A 21,558-nucleotide genomic window follows, 5' to 3' on the forward strand; every position below is an offset into this window, starting at 1 on the left:
AAACTAAAGGCACATTGGAGAGTCTCCAAAATAGAATGAAGGAGGCAAAAGAAAGAATCTTAAAATGAGAAGATATTTCCTGTCACCAGGGGGAAACAAACAAAAACTGGAAACAGAGATGGATCAGGACAAAAAAAGTATTTAAGAATTGAAAGACACTACTAAAAGGCCAAATATAAGAGTTATGGGAGTTGCAGAAGGTGCAGACGGAGAAGCTGGGTTTAAAAATGTATTTAATGTAATAATAAAGGGAAATTTCACTAATCTAGAGAAAGAATTGGGAAACAACATCCAGGAGGGGCACAAATTCCCAACAGGGTTGACCAAAAGTGAACTTCACCAAGATATATCATAATCAAACTCTCTTCAATCGAACATAAGGAAAAGATCCTTAAATGTGCATGGGAAAAAAAAATCAATTGAAATATAAAGATATGCTAATTGAACTCAGAGGAGACCTCTTACAGGAAACTCTATAGCCAGAAGAGAATGGAGCAACATATTCCAGAGTCTAAAAGCAAAAAATTATCAGGCCAGGATAACATACCCAACAAACTTTCCTTTGTCTTTGAAAATTAAATAAAACTCTTCCACAGCAAAGAAAAGTTAAAAGAATATTCTCTTCCAAACCTGCTCTACAAAGGATACTTCAAGATGTTCTCTTGACAGACAAAAGGAATAGCATCCACCAAAACCAAAGGCAAATGTGCAGAACATCCCAGTAAAATAACAACAGAAGACTAAATCAATGAACAACCCATCACTAAAATGACAGGACCAAATTACCACCCATTCATATTAACCCTGAATGTAAATGGCTTAAGCTCATCAATCAAACATCCTAGATACATCAGATACATGATGGAAACAATATGGACATAATAGTATTACACTTCCCTATCCCCCTGAGCCTTTTTTTTCTTTTTCTTTAACTGTAATTAACTATGTAAAGAATGTCAACAACAACACAATAAAATAGATTTTAAAAAAAAGAAACACATACTTATATTCATTTTATCCAAAAGGCAGAGAGACATGAAGAAAATAAACGAAGCGATTGCTCTTCTTGCAGGTTTATCCTGACCCTGCCTGCAACAGCCAGCTCTGGGCCAGGCCAAATCAGAACATCATTTTTTAAAAAAACATTTGTTTTTACTGGAAAGGCAGATTTATAGAGAAGGAGAGACAGAAAGATCTGTCTTCTGGTTCACTCCCCAAGTGGCCCCACCAGCCTGAGCTAATCCTATATGAAGCCAGCTTTTTCCAGGTTTCCCATATGGGTGCAGGGTCCCAAGGCTTTGTGACATCCTCTGCTGCTTTCCAGTCCACAAGCAGGGAGCTGGATGGGAAGTGGAACAGCTGAGACACAAACCAGTGCCCATTGGGATCCTGGCAATGCGTGCAAGGTAAGGATAGAGCCACCGGGCCATTGTGCCTGGTCCCAGAACAACCCAGTTCTCCCACACGGATGAACATGAGCCATCATTCACTGCCTTCCAGGGTGAAAATTAGCAGGAATCAGGATCAGAAAGCAGAGGCACAGACACTCAAACCAGGCACTTTAGGATGTGCCAAACACTCCCCTCTTATTCTTGTTTACTTCCACTAAGCAACTGACCCAGGATTCAGCATGGAATCAAAACCACCCATAGAAGTATTGGAACATAATAAAATGTGTTGAAAAGGAACTGAATGGAACAATTATATAGATTCCTAGACGCAGGATACTCAGTGTTGAGTAGCACAGTCAGACAAAAAGAACAATAATGATAGCACTATTTGTACCTTTTTGGATCTTTAAAAAAAAACTTGACAAACTTCTTGACAAGTGTAATCTCTATGATTCCTTAATGGGGGTAATGCCCTCCCTCCATGGAAACATGAAACAACTTATCCAGGTGACACGCCCTTCACATGACTGAGTGGGGCTCTAGGAGTCTAGCTCCTGCCCATTAGTCAGAAGGTGGAAAGGCAGCTGTGATAGGGACCCCAAGCTTTGCATTTCCTCAGAAAGTTATCTCAGAGAGGAAAGGGGATTCTGATACAAGCTAGGCTGGCTCTCCTCAGCCGTGGTGGGAAGGAAGGGATGCAGTCAGAGTTGATGACGTCCTGGCTGGCCGCAACAACCCCTTCTGTCTGCAGGCAGAAGCAGCTGGCAGAGCTTATGCAGTGCTCACATGGGAACCAAATTGCTGCTGGTTTGTGACACTAGGCTCACTCAGCAGTTGGGGATGCAGCCAGGCCTGCTGGGAGATGACTACAGGCCTCGGAACAAGGCTGAGCTGGCCCAGCTGTCTGGTGTTGGCGCCAGCACCACACCTCCCGCAGGCAGCCTTTCTCAGCGGCATTGCTGCACTGAGTGTGAGGTACACGGGGACAGGGAGCTGGGACTATCAGGAAGCAAAAGCCCAAGCCATAGCACCTCGGCTAAGGGTGTCACCCCAGCACCCCCGGCCCCTGAGAGTATCATCTATAAAACTTAATTATAGAAAATACTAAAAATAATTTTCAAAAAAGAAGAAATGAAATTTATGAATGAGTGATGTAGGAGCACTTTGGAAGAACACTCTTCTCAGTATTATGCTGGTGCTTAATGGGCTGAGGTCAAGATGGATTTGTAAGGTGCACCCTAACCTTCCCAAGCATAATGAGTAGTAATGACAAGAGGGATAGGACAAGAGACTCTATTAACAATTTCTTTGTTTTTTCTAAATGTAAGCATTGTTCTAAATGGTTCATATGAATTGACTCTTGCCTCCCCATCAAAATGCCCATAAGGGAGGTAGTTCAACTCTTCTTTGGATGAAGCCAAGTAATTGGCACTTAAGTAAAAAGTCAGTAGTAGCAATAGTAGGTTGAATCATTGATCTTAACTCTTCAGTCTTTGTTGAATCCCCACATTTTCTTTGGCCACTCTGTGGACAGACTGTGCAGCCCAGCCTTTGATCTTGAGCAGACTTCATAGCCTCAGCTTTCTAGATTGCTTCTACTTAGCCCACTTGTGTTTCTAACATCACCAGAAAAACAATACGCCCAAGATGGAATGCTGTCACAGAAGACATGTAAGCCGAGTCATGCAGACAGCACATCCATGCAGCAAGAAGAGCTGGTCCAACCTGCTGGGACCTTAGCACATACCCAACTGTGCATACCAACTCAAGCACACATCAGCCAATCTTCAAATTATCCCAAAACACAAGAGCAATCATAAACGTTGGTTAGCCACTGAGTTCTGCAAGTAGATTGTCACACAGCAGTAACTAACCAGCACTAGAAAAATATTAAGATACAAGCCAGGAAAGTTTGACCACTGTGTATATTAAACTAATTTATGAGCAGGCAGGTTAAGCTGCTCCCTGCAACACTGGCATCACCCAAGTTCTTAGACTCCAGTTACCCATATGAGACTCCCAGCTGGAATTCCTGGCTCCTGGCTTGGGCCTCGCCTGGTTCTGGTATTGTAGCCATTTGGGGAGCGAATCAGTGAAAGGAAGATATTTGTCAATCTACCTTTCAAATAAAAAAAAAACGTTTTAGAGAAATTAAGCTCCAATTTACATTGTGTTCCATATTCTACTAAAGTGAAAACTTGGCTTCTATTGAGTTGAGGGAATGTGAACCAAATTCTAAACTCCCTGTGTCTAAGTCCAGCATTTGTACAGTAAGCAAGATGCACTGAATCTTTTTCTTACATTTATTTCATTTTATTTGAAAAGGAGAAAAACAGAGATATTCTACTCATAAATTTACTCTTAAATGTCTACAACATCTGGGGCTGAGTTAGACTGCAGCCAGAGCCAGGAATTCAATCCTACTCTAGCCCATGGGTAGCGGGGACCCAAGTTCTTGAGCCATCACCTGGCTCTTGTCATTGCAAGAATTTGGGAAGTGAACCAAAAGATGGGAGTTAACTCCTAATCTCTGTCTCAACTAAATGAAAGAAAATTTAAAGAAGTTTATTTCAGTGTAAAAAAAAAAGTTTGAGTCATACGTAGTTTTATTCACAACACACATTTTGTGTAAAATTTTTGAACAAACTTTTGTGTATTCCAAAATTTTCTTAAAGATTTATTTGTTTGAAAGTAGAGTTATATAAAGATATTTTATCTGCTAGTTCACCCCCCATAATGCCTGAAATTGCTAGAGCAGGGCCAATCTGAAGCCAGAAGCATCTTCTGGGTCTCCCACATGAGTTCAGAGGCCCAAGCACTTGGGTCATCCTCCTCTGTTTTCCCAGGCATATTAGCAGGTAGCTAAATCAGAAACAGAGCAGGCAGGATTCAAATCAGCATCCATAGGAGATGCCAGGGATAGCTTTACTTGATAGGCCACAATGCCAGCTCCCCAAAACATTTTTGCTGTTGAAAAAAAATTTAGCCAGCTTTTGATTTAATTTTATTTAAAAGGGAGAGAAATAGAAAATATTTTTCATTCACTTATTCACTACTCAAATGCCTGTAAGAGCCAAAGCTAAACCAGATCAGGAAGCTCAAAACTCAATCCAGGTCTTTGATGTTGGGAGAAATCATCATGAGCCATCACCTGCTGACTCCAGGCATGCATCATCAGGAAGCTGGAAATGAGAGCTGAGCGGAGGAATTGAAACCAGGCACTCTGCTATGAGGTGTGATTGTACGCAACAGTGCCTTAAGTAGCCACCACTAAACTGATTGGTTAATTCTATTTTTCCAGAAGCACTTCACAGTCCCTTCATGAAATAGATGGATATTTAAGTCAATCCCAAAAGAAAAGTTGGGCACAGGACAAATTGCAACTAAGGGAATAAGAATTAGAGGAAATACACAGTAAAAATTAGAGCAGTTATTCTTTCTCTCTCTCCCTCTCCCCTTTTCCCTCTCATGCACTCCCTCTCTCCTCCCTACTTTCTGCAGTCCCACACCCTCCTTCTCCCACGCTCTAATATACACACATACATACTCCATAACAGTTCCAAAGTCCAATAAAAAGTTGGACAGAAATGAAGCAGCTTTCACAACGATTCAAAAAACTACCAGGAACTAGACAACCTAGTCAATATAGTGGTGCTGTGGGTTAAGCCACCAACTTCAGTGCTGGATCCTGTATCAGAGCATTGCTTTGCATCCTGGCTGCTCTGCTTCCAATCCAGCTCCCTGCTAATGCACCTGGGGTGGCAGAAGCATATGACCCAAGTATCTTTCAATTAAGCTCCATGTAAACGTACCTGGGACAGCAGAAGCGTATGACCCAAGTATCTGAATCCCTGCCACTTGTGAGGAGATTCAAATAGATTTTGTGGATTCTGGCTTTGGCCTATTCAAATCCCAACTAATGTGGCCATTTGGGGCATGAACCAGCAGATGGAAGATATGTCTGTCTCTCTCTCTCATTTTCTCTCTCTACATTTTAAATAAATGAAATCATAAAGAACATTTAAAGAACCGACAGCAACAGATTTGTTAGTGACCTAAAGAGATCCTAGAGATTTGTTCTGGCAAGATCTAGAGAAGTAAATTAGGGGTTCCCAGAGGACAGTAGTGAGTCCAATATTCCCATCTAACTCTAGATTTTTTAACAGAGGCCCAGGAGCCTTCAGTTGGACGTTTCTCTTTTCTTGCTCCTGATAAAAGGCCAGGCTTATGGCACCAAGGAAACTAGGAAACCTTTTCATGGAAAATAAGAGTTGCTGCCTTCCTAGATGGTGACAGTCTATGAAAAGGCTAGCATAAAGCAACTCAAGAGGCTCTGGCTTTGCATACAAAAAAATATTGATTTGTACTGAGTGTTTACCATGTACCAGCACTGTACTTATCAGCAGCATCATTTTGAAACCTTTGCAAAGACCACATGACTAAGGGCTATTGGCCTTATTATCTAGGAACCAACCGAAATGATCACCAAACACTAGAGGACAGCACAAGGAAGTATTTTAATGAGTTCAGAATCTATTCTCAGGTCATCCTCAGTTTAACTCTTGTCTCCATCATTTCCTACTGCAACATGCAATCGGGATGATTCACGCTAAAAAAACAAACTTAAATAGTTCAAGCATATTTAACACCACCAACAAAAATTGGCTCACATAACTGCAAGAAACAGAGATGGATTTGTGATTGCAGCCAGGGGACCCAGGACTCAAATACTACCAGAGGACCTGGCTTGTTTCAATGCTGTTCTGATCTCATCCTCTCCTACTAAGGCTGAGCTTCCTTCAGGTGGCCAGGCACACAGCATCCTCAGGAAACAAAGGGGCATTTTTCTATTTGTGTCCTCATAGCCTCCTTGGAACAAAGGTTACACTGGCAGTTGGGATGAGTCAACAGCCACCATTAGATGGATATGGCATTTTGTGATCCATAATTGGCAATCTCATTAGAATTACACAAATGGAAAGCATGGAAGCTCTTGAAAAGTTGGGATGTTAAGCAGTCCTTGCCAATAGACATTCATTACACTTTAACCTTAGGCAAGTCATTTAACCTTGTTAAGGCTTGGTTTACCCATGGTTAACAAAATGAGTGATGAATGACACAGAGTTTAGCTCTCCACTTGGGACATCCATTTCCCACCTTGGAGTACCTGGTTCAAGTTCTGGCTACCCCACTTCCGATCTAGTTTCCTGTTAATGGCTCCCTGGAAAGCTGCAGGTAATGGCTCAAATATTTGGGATCCTGCCACCCATGTGGCAGACCTTGATGGAGTTCTAGGCTCCTGGATACTGAGAGCATTGGGTAAACTGGTAAAACGAAGTTCACTTTCTCTTTCCCTTTCAGATAAAATGAAAGTTAAAAAAATTTAAATATTAGTATCTGCTGTGCAGAGTTGTAAAATGCTAAAATCACATTTAACCCTTAGCATAAAGGCATTCAGTCTATCATAGTTGTTTTACATTATTACTATTATTGTGTTGTGGTTGTTTTTGACCCAGCGATTGAAATTTGTAGCCCATCCCAGATTCCCAGATGTCTAAAGCACTCTGGTCCCCAGGGTGGAGTCGCCTTTGGCTTTCCAGCCAGACGCTTTGCACAACCCAGGCCCTGTGTGCCAAGGTGAAGCTGGTTCAGCAGCTGACGGCCACAGAGCAGTGAGTGCCTCCCCAGCCCCAGCAATGTCAATACTGCCTTCCTGACTCCGCCTATTGTATCTGGAGGAAAGTGGCCGAGCATTGTCTTGCAGCTCCCCCCAGGAAACATGATATCACCCTCTAACAAAAGCGGGAAAACTGACAGATCTGCTGAGATGGGTGTGTCTAACACACACACCTCGCTGGCCAAGCCCTGAGCAAGGGGCTGTGACAAGCTGAGAATAAACAGTCACCACCCATGATGCCCCCCAAACTCAATGCCCAACCAGCTACTTTGGCTGGTCTTCAAGTTTGTTCCTCCTTTATCACACCCACCCCATGTTAGATGTGACCAGCAAGCAATGGGAACGTACTCCTTCCAAGCAGCAGAGGGGTTGCAAAATGTCAGGTCTGTGCCCAGCTGGCAGACCCCCCCCCCACCCCTCTCCACATCGGTTCCTGCAGCCTTTGGAAGGGACATGAGGGAAAGGATGACCAGTATTCCTAAACGGACAAAAGCAGGCAGAGGGGGTGGATTAGAAGGAAGCCAGCCCTCTAACATATGTCCAAAATTCATTCTGCACATGTGATGTGAGTGTTGGAAGAATCTGGCCAGGCTGGTAGGAATTAGGTTATCAGTTTAAAATCCCAACAATAAAGGAGGTTGCTTTCAACATTCCCTCTTCCAAAGTCTGTTCCTCGGACATCCCTTCCAACTCTGGCTCCAAAAGATTACACACCTGTGTGCTAGTGTCCCCTAGCCAGAGCCAGAGATGAGATTATTTTCCCCCGAATTCATATTTCCTTCTTAAAAGTAGTCAGCACAACACCAATTCTCCAAAATCCCAGGAAAGGACTCGTTGGCTTATGATTCTCTTACTATTAACTTAACTGGTTTTTCTTCATCGACCCTTTGGCTGCCTCCCCTTTCTCTTCCCTTAAGTTAAACCTTGGTGTATTCACCCAAAGCCATGGATTCACTTACCATAAACCAAAACTCTTCATGTCTCAGCCCATTTCCCTATTTACTTCTGAGCTTTACACCCGGCAAGCCAATTTTTGCAAAATAATCTGCCTCTACAACATGTGCTGAATAATTCTTACTGCGCTACATCTCAGTCTATTCACAACCAGTGCTGTCTGCCATGTTTCCCAGCACACAGACTGGTGCCACATTGGAAACCAGAATGCTGGGGAAGAATTAGTCTCCTCTGGCTAGATATCCCATAGACAACCAACCACTAACTCCTGCATCATCTCATAAACCTCTTTCAAGACTTTTTCCCTTCAGTATTGGGAAGCCAGATTCATCCCCATCCACAGTACCATGTTTGTCTATCCTCCACTAATGTGAATTCACTAGGGTGAATTTTTCAGGACATAAATCAGATATGACACTACTTAAAAAAAAATGCCTTGCTACATTTCAGTACACATAGAATAAGCTACAAGTACTTATTGTGGCCTACAAGATCCTTCCTAACTGATCCTAACCTTTAATTCTCTTTCTCCTTTCTACATTCCAACTTTGCTCAGCTTCCCAAAGCCTGCCCTGCTGTTTGAAAGTACCCACTCCTTGCAGGTTACCGCCTCTAACGAGAAGTTCTTTCTTCCCTTCACCCTTTTATATTATTGTTTTTTTAAAATAGCTATGTATAACTTAAAACTAGTCAACTGTGATTTCTTACAATATTCATATTTAGGAGCTCTTACAGAATGACAAAAATTCAAACCACAAATTGTGTTCAAATTTCATTTATGCTAAACTTAGCAATTAATGAAGCTAACTTGACTTTAGACAACTAAATATTTACATTTAATCCAGATACTAAAGTTTTATTTTGCATACTGGATTCAGTAAAAATACTTTTAGACCTTGAAAGTTCTTAAGTATGTTTCGCATAACATCTTTATTATATAATCATCTGCCTGCTTGAGGGCATTTCAAAAAGTTTGTGTTTAAAATGAAGTTAAAATTTTAGGGGGAGTGGCTGGCAGTGTTGCATAGTAGAATAAGCCTCCAACTGTGGCACTGGCATCCCATGTAGGTGTGGGTTCGTACCCTAGCTAATGCACTTCCAATACGGCTCCCTGCTAATGAAACTGGGAAAGCGTCAGAGAGGATGGCTCAAGTCCCTGGGCGCCTGTACCCACATGGATGAGGGGAAGGTCCTGGCTCCAGCTGTTGTGGCCATTCGGGGAGTGAACCAGCAAATGAAAGACCTCTCTCTCTCTCCCTCTTTCACTTTGTAATGCCACCATTCAAATAAAAAAATCTTAAAAGTTACTTTGGCATAAAATATTAGCAATCCATACTTAGTGTTATTTTTTTTTTAAACACATTCGGCAGCATTGTCATGCTGTAGGTTACACTACACTCTGCAATGCCAGCATCCCACATGAGTGCTGGTTCAAGTCCTAGTTCCTCCATTTTCAACCCAGCTCTTTTTCAGTGTGCCTGGGAAAGCAGAAGATGGCCCACCTCTAGGTACCAACATGGTATCTCTGGATGAACTTCCAGGTTCCTAGCCAGCCCTAGTCATCACAGCCATATGGACAGTAAGGCAATAGATGGAAGATCTTTCTCTGTCCCTCCACCCCTAACTCTGCCTTAGAAAGAAATAAGTATTTAAAACAAAGGGAAAATGTTTATTTGAAAGACAACACTACATACAGATATAGGCATATGTGTGTGCATGTGCACGCACACACACACACAGATCTTTCATCCACTGGTTTACTCACCAAACACAGGCTGGTACAACACCAGGCCAAGGGCAGGACACAGAAAGCAGCAGTCATCATCTACTGTGTCCCAGAATGCACATCAGCAGGACGTTGGATATAAAACAAAGCAACCAAGGACCTGCACCTGCCTTGTTGGCAACCCATGTGGGTGCTTGTTCAAGTTCTGGCTGCTTCTCTTCCAATACAGCTCCCTGCTAATTCGCTGCTTTCCCAGGCTCATTATGTCTGAAGTCAGTAGGTCTGTGCACCCACGTGGGAGACACAGAAGTTCCAGACTCCTGGCTCTTGGCTTCAGAAGGGCCCAGTCCAGTTATGGCAGCTATCGGGAGAGTGAACTAGCAGATGGGAGATTCTCTCTGTAAATCTGCCTCTCAAATAAAGATAAATCAATCCTTAAAAAAGTAAAAAGTAAACTTACCTGATTTACTACTCCCATATTTATTTTCTCACTAAAATGTGAACTTAGCAAGAGGAAATAGTTCATTTTTATATTTCTAGTTTCAAATACAGTAAGTACATAGCTCAAAGTTAATCCTTTAATGAGTCTCAATTTACCAAAAGTGTAGACGAATAAATGAATGAATGAATGAGTGATTGGAATAACTCAATCACTATCTATTAAATAAGAAGTGTGGAAATGTTACAGGCAATATTCAATAATTATGTAATAGCTGATATTTAGCAAATACTAAATACTAACATTCTGCAAAAGGCCTAGCTAACCCTGTTTCTAAGACAACACCTTATGTTCTGCAACCGAAGTGTTTCTTTTTTACTTCATTTACATCAAATATCTAAAACTTTTTAAATAGTTAATATTACTTGAAATATATATGATATTGACATACCATCATTTTTCTTTCAGTGTGACAAACTATTATGATAACATTCTTTTTTCCCCTCAGGTCTATTGTGGTGTCAATAGTTTTCTATAACAAATTCCATTCAATAAGAATTGCTAAACATTTGGCATCAGCATTGTGATGCAGAGAGTAAAGCTTCCATCAGTGACATTGCGTTTCTCGGTACTGCCATTAGCAGTCCTGGTTGCCCTACTTCCAGATATAACTCCTTGCTAAGGGTCTGAGAAAAGCAGCAGAAGATGGCCCAAGTGTTTGGACTCCTTCTATTTCAAATGGAAGACCCAAAGGAGGCTCCTGGCACCCGGATTTGTTCCACCCCAGCAATAGCCTTTGCAGCCATCTGGTTAGTGACCTAGTGAATGGAACATCTCTCTCCTTCCCTCTTTCTTGCAAATTCTAACTTTCCAACTGAATACATAAACTTTTTAAAAAATTCTCAACATTAACTTTATACACTAATGAAAATAGTAACGAAATAGTATTTGTTGTGAAAGACTTTGGAGACTATTTAGGCTACTTCCATGTTCACAAAGCTTAAGCCTTTCAACCTGGTGAGAAAACCCAGAATTAGGGAGGTAAGGCCACACCAAGTGGCAGAGGCAACTCAGGTAAACTGAGCTAGATTGCGTTTCCAAGTGGATGGAAAGTTCATGGAATATCAACAACAAAAGCCAATAAGGTGTAGACAGGACATGAGCAGGGACAGAGAAAGATGAGGGAAGCTTTGGTTAGCAATGTTCTGGCTTGATAAGTGGGGAGTGGATGCACAAAATGAAAAGGCCTGCATTATGTCGAGAACCTTTAGCAGGAGTCTGTGTCATGAGAAGTGGCTCCTCCATAGCATGGCAAAGATTAAACCAGTCTTCACTAGCACTATGGTTAGCATAGAGAAACATTTATCTGTCAAAGAAGTTTCATTTTTTTTAAAGATTTATTTATTTTTATTGGAAAGGCAGATATACAGAGAGGAGGAGAGACAGAGAGGAAGATCCTCCATGTGATGGTTCACTCCCCAAGTGACCGCAATGGCCAGTGCTGCACCAATCGGAAGCCAGGAACCTCTTCTGGGTCTCCCATGCAGGTGCAGGGTCCTGAAGCTTTGGGCCGTCCTCAACTGCTATCCCAGGCCACAAGTAGGGAGCTGGATGTGAAGTGGAGCCGCTAGGATCAGAACCAGCACCCATATGGGATCCAGGCGTGTTCAAAGCGAGGACTTTGACCGCTATGCTATCACACGAGGCCCAGAAGCTTCATTTATTAAGGGACTCATTTTACATTCATTATCGTAATTAGAATTTATCACAATCTTTGGAAACGGGTTTTTCAATCAAAGAAACTGAGAAAAATGTAATTTGGACACATTAATTTGCTTTTTTCTAACTTGATCTTGACCTCATAAATTATGTTCTTAATTCCTTCTTCAACTTGCCTACATTTGCTGTCAAATTTCAGTTTTTCAGTGTTAATGAATGTCCCCTAAACAGCCTGACATGAAGTGATTACCATTGGTGATTTTGGCTTTAGATTTATGCTAATACAACACACTGCAGTTCATACGCTATCCTCTTGACAAACGAAGCATTTGTTGGCTTCCAAGAATTTCATGTGTAACCAAAACTTCAGTGTCATTTATAAGAACTTTCAGCAAACCTGCTATCTCCTATGTTGAACAGAATTTATCACATATTTCTTTTTAAAGTACAGGTCTCCCTTCTATCCTAAGGAATCTTGATTCCTTGTACAGAAGAGTCATCTCCAGGAAGTGAGGTGATACAATCCCACGTATCTTTGAGGGCACAGCCTCAAGGAGACAAATTCATGATTTTAGAACGATTCAGATCTCAACCATCAAAATCCCCTAAAGGACACAGTAGTTTAGAAATGGACTCAGAAGACTTCTTTCTTCCTGGAGTCCTGGAACAACATCTCAGAACAATTAGACACTTCTAGTGGGCTGTCCCAGTGCAGGGCTGAAAGTGAAATGTCTCAGACAACGTTTGGAAGGGAGCATCTGTGAAGAAAACAAGACTCCTCCCTTGCAGGAAAATTCCAAGGGGTGTCTCCGACCCCAACCTCCAGCCCTCCACCCTTGGTTACTCAGATCTGACCCTAATCTTCCAACAACAGTTGGCAATCACTTCCCTGACTCTGCCATTCCTGACAAGATGTTCACTATCTTTGAATCCAGATCATCCTTGAAATGTCAAATGAGACCAGAGAGAAGTATGAAGCTGTATGACAAGAGATTTGTCACTGGATCACATAGGACAGACTGTGATGAAACAGTGATTTGTTTTTCTGTGTGAGCATACACAAATTTTCAAAGTAGTCTAGATGGGAAAGCATGGAGAGGGGGAAACCCAACATGTTTATTAGGATTCATTTGTAAAATCGCACTGGCAAGGAGTCTCACTGCGCAGAGGAAAGCATCAAAAACTAGGAGGATTTGTGGGTAAGTTTCTGGCAGCTTCTTCTTCCTTCAGCCCCCTTTCAGCCCAGCATCTCTGCCACACAGACCTGCCCTTATTCAGGCGAACATGAACAGATTTTTCCAACTGTGCTTATTCAGAAAAAACAGGAATGAGAAACACTGAACTAGAGAGACAAGTCCATGAACCATGAAGCCCCTATCTCTACCACTGTAGTCCACCAACATCAAGATTAAGGAATGGCTGCTAAGACTGTAGACCAATCAAACTGGGTTCTTGTAATTGTGAAACTTTGAACTTTCATGTTTATGGATGTTTAGACTAAGCATGCAAATTCAGATTCAACACAACAGATCTACCCTAGAAAACTAACCTGGATCCATTCTCTCACAAAGTTAGGACTAGGTGTTTGGTTGGTTGGTTGGTTGTTTTTTGAGCCACATAATCTTTTATTTTGATTTTAAGAGAGCTCACCCAAGCCTACCTTGCAACACACTATTAACAGGCACATTATGAAAAGCTAAACGTGAATTCAAACAGGTGTGACTTATTTAACCTAAACTTGTCTCATCATAGTATGAACACCTGGGCTTTACAATCGTGTAAGCCCTAATATAAAAACAGTTCCAACTTCATGTTCCTGATAACTATGGCACTACAGAAATATTAAAATTAACTCACAGTAACTATCTGAAGATGCTATATTGGAGATGTCAATATTTCTACTACAACAGAAATAGGCATATAAATATTGAAATTAGCTGTAACAACCCCTGTTACTCTCAAAATAAATTCTCAGTATATTAGTTGTTGCATGCAAACTGAAAAGCTGTAGAACAATTATACAATTATCTTAATTTTCAAGTATGAATACTTAAAACATTTAAACACATAAAAATATGGCACCTGTATATATTTGGATCAAGCTCTGACAATATAGCCTGTACTTATTAAATTCAGCAAATTTTCCTGAATTCATTTCCAATACCAATTCAACTTTTTAAAATTACAATGCTTTTAAACCAGAGTGGAAAAACTAACATTTATAATGATATATTTGCCATTTTCAGTTCAGGTTGTGATGCTACTTTCAAACTGTGTCAGAGAAGCAAGTGACTCTGGTGAACCTAAACAACACACATACTAAACACATTCTGGCCAACCATTTACTCTACAGTTGGTTTCAGTTATACACTCCTGTGCCCAATAATCCTGATCAGCATCTTAACTATCTCTTCACTGGGCCAATAAAGACCTCGAGTTAATACATGAACAGTTATACAGCCAAAATTTCCTTGAACCCAATCTTAAGACAAATAAAAAGCTTAGGATTTGGCTGCTTTGGTTAAAACAGGGTACAAAGACAAAATCTTTAGGCAAAAGGAGTTAAATTCTCATTCACACTAACAACCTATGCATTGCCTTCATGGGCCCCTACAACATTCTACATGAAGTTTTATCACTGAAGCAACACCATTTTGGGGGTTTTTTGAGAGTTATGGTTTTGTTTTAAATAAGAACACAGTCCATAATGGAGAGCAGAACATTAATGCATGAAAATAAGTGAATATCTTCAAAGAAGGGGACAATGACCTGAATGCTGAGCGCCTGTGGCCATGCTCCAGAGGAGACTCCAGAAAAGTCAGCTCACTCCTCTTGAATATTAACTGAAAGTCATAGCGGAATGGGGCCTCTGCCACGACCACCCTTCGTGAACCAGCCCTGAAGATTGGGTAGGAGCATCCTAAAACCACTGAGTTTTAAAAACAGTAGAGTTAAAAATACAAAGCCAAACCTTACCAGACAGCAGCAAGCTGACTCCATAGAGAACTAAACCGGCTAAAGAATCCATGCTTCCCCAAATCTCTCCATCCAGTGTCCACAGATGTGCATCAGGTCCCACGGATCCTTTCAAAAACCTGGAGTTGTGTGACTTTCCATTCGCATGTTCCACTTGGTCTTGTTTACAAGTTGGAGGCAAGAAGGAACAGCACAGAAGCAGGCTGTAGCAGTCTCAATTTCTGCCTCAGCACAGGGAGTTTTAAGTTCCTTTTTCCTGTTTCCTTTGTAGATTAGGATGGGAAAGGCTGTATCTTAAAGGCATTTGGTATCCGCGGGGCTTGGGGCATGGCAAGCCCTATCCATCTTGCAATTCATCAAAAACACTTATCTGTTGTCGTGGCTTCTGCCTCTGCGTGAGCTGCTCCTGTGGGGTAGAGGGATTTGGGTTGGAAGCGTGGGTCCTGGTCAGCACTTTCACAAACAATGGGGGTATGCTCTGGAGGGCGGGGAGCTGAAAACAACAAGCCCTCCACCTAGGTATGGTATGCGCTCATGACCAGCCAGCACTTCGCAGGGCTCCAGCAGCAGCTGGCTCGGGCGGTGTGCGTGTGGGGTGGGGGGCGGTGTTCGGCTGAAGATTCCTGACCCAGGGGGCTTTGGGGCGTGGGAGGCAGCTGTTGCTTTCATGGACTCATTTTCACCCACATGTTTTGAATTGGGAGAAGTTTTCTAATTCATACAACCTGAAAGGCAATTAATTTGAGTGAGCCCCGGTGAGGTCAATGCTGAGTGTAGCCACAAGAGACCAGAGTCCAAAATTGTTGGCTGTTTTCTTTAACACAGATGGCCTCTTTTTTGGCTGTGAGCCCAAAGACACCCAAGCTACTGGCTACAGCATTGATTTTTATTACGAATTCATTAGAAAGGGTCTAAATTCTGCATGAGTATGCACATGGAAGGATTTTAGTATTGTGGACTATTTTGTACTTATTGACCAATGCTGTGTCAGGAGCAAATTATTTTTAAAAATTTAAAAACCTATGTCAAGGCAAACAAATAACTAGATTTAGATTTTAAAATGTATTCATAAAGCAGAGAGAAAATAATCCTTGGAGCAGCACTAAAACGAGTTCAGAGACCCTAAATTTATCCATGTGATAATTTCTCTACAATATCAATTATAACTGTAGAGAAATACTTCAGAATAAATATGCTTAAGAATAAACACCCTGTTCATCCTTTGTCTCCACACTTGAGGGGAAAATAAACTCTCTGCTCCCCTTTTTCCTACCCACTGGGGGGACAGGCACATGCTGCAAGTCTTGACTAATTTCCATCCCAGGCTTTAACACATCAGAGATGACCTTCAAAACCAATTAATGTCTCCAATCTGCAGGAATGGAGAAGCCTGGGCACTGTCTTTAAGCATACCTGAGTTACAATACTGGCTCAGTTACATGTGGCCTGAAAATGTTACTCCACTTCTTACAGTCTTGGTTTCAACGGCTGTAAAGTAGCAATAATACCTCCCCCGTGGGTTTTTCAAATGGATTAAATGAGATATAAAATATGTAAAAACATCAGGCACTGTGCCTAATTCATGGAAGGTTTTCATTAAATGCCAGTGAAAGAAAGCAGCAGTTCTGTTTCTATCCTGGATCCCAAGAGCTTCTACCAAAAAGTCTTTCTCTATTGTAAGATTGTTTTCATTGTAGCACAGTGAAGGACCAGTCAAGGAGTTGGGTGTCCTGGCTTCTAGTTTCAGCTGTCCTATTATTTACCTGTGAGATCTTGGATAAGTCATTTCCCTTCTGTGATCCTATTTCCCCAATTGTAAAAGGAAGAATTTACACTGAATATGACAAGCTTCTCTTCTGATTTTATACTCTATTAAGTCTAGAATGAATGAATAAATGGCTCCACTCTCTTTCATCTGAGCAGTTCAAAGATGCTGGTTTTGTATTTCTGTCACCATGGAAGCCTGAAAGGATCCCAAATATGCCTATTTTAAGAACATTGTGGCCTAGGCTTTGTGAGGTCCACTGACCCCAAGCCGTATGGGAGAGCAAGAGGCCTTGGAGAGCGAGAATCTTCAGGATACCTGCCACCTGCAGCCCAGGCTTTCTGTGTTTATGCTTCTTGGGCACAACAGGAAGTTGTCATTGCTGACACTCCCTCCCACTGGCTACTTCTGGTTAACTGAAGATGCTGCCTTGTTTTCTTTTCTGCTACAATTCCCTCTGCTCTCCAGAAAAGCAGCTTGGTTTCATCCTTTCCCTGCTTATCTAGGAAGATGCTCTGTTACTCAGAGATGTTTTTCAAGATCTTCCTTCTTCCATTATCCAGAACTGGTAACTCCATTTCATTTATCTCTATGCAATCCAGAAATGTTGCTCAGATTCAACTATTCCTCTAGTAATTCAGAGAAGCCTTGGGATATAATTTCATCTTTCAGACTACAGAAAAATTATTCCAGGTACTCCTTATCATTGTTACCAGCATAGTGGTTCAATTGCATTAACAATCCTAGGTTTCCTGTGCCTGTATACAGCTATCTCCCCAGTCCAAAGCATCATTTCTCTGGGATGTCTGAATCTCAGCATAAGACATAAATTCCAGCTGTGAAATGAAAAGTTACTTTGAAGATAAGAATTCCAAGACAATCTGTTTTTGCTTTCTGACATGCAGAGCTCAGAACCTGGAGAAACAAACAAGGAAAAGTAATAAGTGCTTCAGCACACGTTTTGGGGCCAATAAATATCTAGAGCTGATGGCATGCCAGGGCTTTCCAGGGAAAGGAGAGGCCACTCCCACATTGGATAGTATTTCCCCCAATACATAACGTATTAATGAAATGGCACATGCCTGGATATGGCCACATCTCTCCTGTAAAAGTGGTCTGCAGCCATTTTAGGGCATCTTCACTAGTTGACAAGTCTTGTTGACCAGGTGAGCCAGCTCTGAACTGCTCCATTCACCTGGAGAGGCAGAGACACTCTCCCCAGCCTTAACCGACTAACTCTCATCTTCTAGGTCAGCCTCAGACAGGTCACCCCAGACTGTTCAATCTGAAGTAGGCCTCCCCTGCTATCCTCTCTGCACCCCTTGTTCAACTGCTAATCACTGTCATCCCTGAGTATCCATTTAGATTGCTTAAGGATCCTCCATTGATACCAAATTCCACAGATTCAGCAGAATCTGTGCATATAACCTACACAAATACAATGTTTTACTCACAACATCTAATGCAATACAAATGTTGCATAATTTTTATTATTGTATTGTTTAGGGAATAATGACAAGGAAATAGTCTATGTTCAGCACCCATACACTTTAGTCCACGATTACTTGAAACTGTGGATGTGAAACTCACGGACATGGAGAGTCTATCGTGTTTATGTTGTTGTATTTTTAAGGTCCTCTCTGATATAAGTTAGACTGCAGTCTCTATGATGCTGGGACCATCCCTAATTTGTGTTATTGCAGGCATTTAGGGATAACACAGAGGGTCTTTCTCTTTTCCTCTCTCTCCCTCTCTCTCTCTCTGTCTCACAGCCTATCAAATAATTTTGTATTTTTTGTAAAAGGAAAACTAGTTTGAACATCATGAAATTAATGCACAACTACCCCACAAATACTACACATAAATGGTAAATATGTACCAAATGTGAACTATTTTCAAGTTTTTATGAAATTGATCATTTTTATTTTCTTCTTTATACTTTTTTTATATTTTCCTTTTAAAACAAATATTTCATTTGTTTCAAAAGTCACAGTTACAGACAGACAGAGAGGGGAGAGGCATAGAGAGTTCTTTCATCTGCTGGTTCATTTCCCAGATGGCAGCAATAGTCAGGTCCAGGCCAGGTGAAAGCCAGGAACCAGGAGCTTCTCTCCAGTCCTCCCACAAGGATAGCAGGGGGCCAAACACTTGGGCCATCTTTTCTTTTATTTTTAAAAGATTTACTTATTTTTATTGGAAAGTCAGATTTACAAAGAGAAGAAGAGACAAAGAAAAAGATCTTCCATCTGCTGGTTCACTCCCCAAGTGGCTGCAACAGCAATAGTTGAACCAACCCAAATCTAGCAGCCTGAAGCATCTTCGGTTCCAAGGCTTTGGGCCGTCCTCGACTGCTTTCCCAGGCCACCATCCGGGAGCTGGAAGGGAAGTGGAGCAGCTGGGATACAAACCTGTGCCCATATGGGATTCCGGTGCATACAAGGTGATGGCTTTAGCCTAGCCTATCAGGCTGGGTCCCATATTGCCCAGGTTTACCCATGCCATCAGCAGGGAGCCTCAAGTGCAGCAGTTGGGGCACATACTAGCATCACAAGTAGTGGCTTTATTCGCTTCATGCAACTCCAGGCCCCCTTTTCCATGGCAACATTTTTAAAACAGCTGAAGACATTTTAGGGGGAAATCCTTACGGTAGCCCACCAGGAACAGCAGAGTATACTTCAAAACACCCACCAGCAACAGCACCCACGTGTGCCTCCAGCTCTTGGAGGTGAACAAATGGAAGGAGGTGTTTGCCAACTGCAGTACACATAGTCTGCATCTTCTGGCTTTTGCTAGGGTAAGGGTGCTGAGCCTTCACAGCCACCACATCTGGCTCCTTCAGTACTTTCATGAGCTTTTATTGTGAACCTGCTGCACTTAACAGTGGCTTGCAGAAAAGGAAGGGTCATCAACAATTAAGTCTTGGCCTTCAGCCAGAATACCACAGTTAGAAGTGGTAACACCCACCCTGGTCTGGAGTGGCTGGCTATGGAAAATGCCTGACCCGATCTGAACCCCATTTACTCTAAAACCTCTCAGCAACTGTAGCATTTTTCGTCTCTTTTTATTTGTTAGCATCTAAATGGCAAGCACCACGGTAGTTGCTATTGGAGGAGACATAGAAATACAAAACGTGGTGTCTGCTTTTGAAGTTCATAAGTAAATAATCCCTGCATGGCAACAATGCAGACAAACAGAAATGTTAAACAACAAAATCAGGCATAATATGGTTCAATACCAATGGGTGGTACGGGTAGTAAGTTTTCAAGTACTAATTTGTTTTGGTCCTCCAATACTTAACGATACAGATACTTGTAGCTTTATTTCTTCTCTGGAATTTCCTTGTAGCAGGTGGTCTCTTTCTAGATAAGACTGTCAGCCGAAAGGCAGGAGGAGCTCTGCCTTTCATTTCAGATCATCTGTTGCTATTCAGGCAAAGAGAAACCAGAATTTCCCCACAACCCCTAGGAGACCACGTGGCCACAGACAGTATAATCTGAAGATGGATCCTAGCTCTGAATCAAAAAAGTTTCTTTCATCCACGTGAAGTTAATGAACATGTAACAAAGGTATCGATGTGACATTAGAGTAGTGAAGGAGTGTCCAGCATCTTCTCACAGGAATAAATGCCAGTGCATGTCCCGAGGCACTAATGAAGGTACAATGAGGACTAGATCCTCGTTATTTATGGGTAGTAGCAATAAGTGATAAAAGGGGCATTAACAAGCTCAGGTGATTATAAACAATCAGTCTCTAATGAATGATTGATTAATGAATTACATCACAAGGTCTTATTATGAAAGGTACAAGTAACTTACGAAGTGAAATAAGCTACAACTCACATGTAAAATCCTTAGGTTTGACATCATATTGTTATATGTTCATTAACCTCGCGTGGATGACGGTTCGCTGAATATCCTTTTCTTTTTTCCTTGTTCTCCTCATGGTGGACTATACTAAAGTGGGATACACATGGAAATGTAGCGGAAATGAGTATGTTCAAGGGTGGAAACAGAGACAAGTAAGTCCCCATGCATGCATTACAAGGATGGACTCACAATGAAATGATTGACTAGCTCCTACATTGTTGGGAGATACCCAAAGTGGCAGCACAATGGACTTGTGAAAGCTCCCCAAAGACACCCATTATAAAACTGGAGGGGAGAACAATTGGGAGAACAGTCGGCACTGGGAGACTCCAGTGCCAACTAAACTACCTCCAAAAGCAAGTTTCCAAAAAGATGCAAATAGGAAGAGAAGACAAAAAAATTTCAAACCTGACTTTGTGCATGAAAGCTTCCTTCAAACAGCTACTGATATCTGACAAATTAATCCATAACTAAGCGTAATACAACAATCAGTTATATATCTCTTGATGCTATGGGCGTGGTGATCTATAGTTCAGGTTCTTCTGGACAATTAATTTTGATCCTGGCAAGCATACCTCATATGTCCACAATCAAATGTCAGTTGTTCAAAAGTAGTTCAGCATCAAGAGAGGGCAACCAGGACCGAAGGTTCCACAGATCTCTCACACTACAGCAAGCTAGTCTTACCGATTACTGTGGCAATCTTAGAAATCCAAAATATGAGCCCAAATACATACAAGACTGGAATAACAAAGTCTACCTTTCAACATGAAAGGCTATGTAAAGTCATTAATGTAAAAAAGAGCAAGAATTAAATAAAATTAAGGATTTGGGTCATTTTTTAAAAGTCAAGTTTGGGGATAGGAAGAAACAGATGTTTGTGCCACTTCAGATGCCTGCATTCTGTTTCAGAGTGCCTGGGGTCAAGTCTCAGCTCGTTTCCCACTCCAGATTCCTGCCACTGTGCACTCTGGGAAGCCATAGGTAGGTAATGACTCAAAGAATCGGGTCCTGGGCACCCACATGAAGACCTAGATTGCGTTTG

The 21,558-nt window shown here is 41.6% G+C and overlaps 1 protein-coding gene across 2 annotated transcripts in view; it reads right to left on the bottom strand.

Moving 5' to 3' along the window:
• Positions 1–15,439, bottom strand: part of TEK (TEK receptor tyrosine kinase) — a 121,150-nt gene extending 105,711 nt beyond the window's left edge. The window contains exon 1 of one of the 2 annotated variants that reach the window (XM_004581062.4): positions 14,883–15,439. In XM_004581062.4, the coding sequence (XP_004581119.2) occupies positions 14,883–14,934 (52 nt within the window). In that variant the 5' untranslated portion in view covers positions 14,935–15,439. The remainder of the gene's footprint in view (positions 1–14,882) is intronic. The other variant, XM_058672523.1, reaches the window with a different exon arrangement.
• Between the last annotated feature and the right edge of the window lie 6,119 nt (positions 15,440–21,558).

Source organism: Ochotona princeps, chromosome 14 (genome assembly GCF_030435755.1).
Source record: "Ochotona princeps isolate mOchPri1 chromosome 14, mOchPri1.hap1, whole genome shotgun sequence".
NCBI classification, from domain to species: Eukaryota; Metazoa; Chordata; class Mammalia; order Lagomorpha; family Ochotonidae; genus Ochotona; species Ochotona princeps.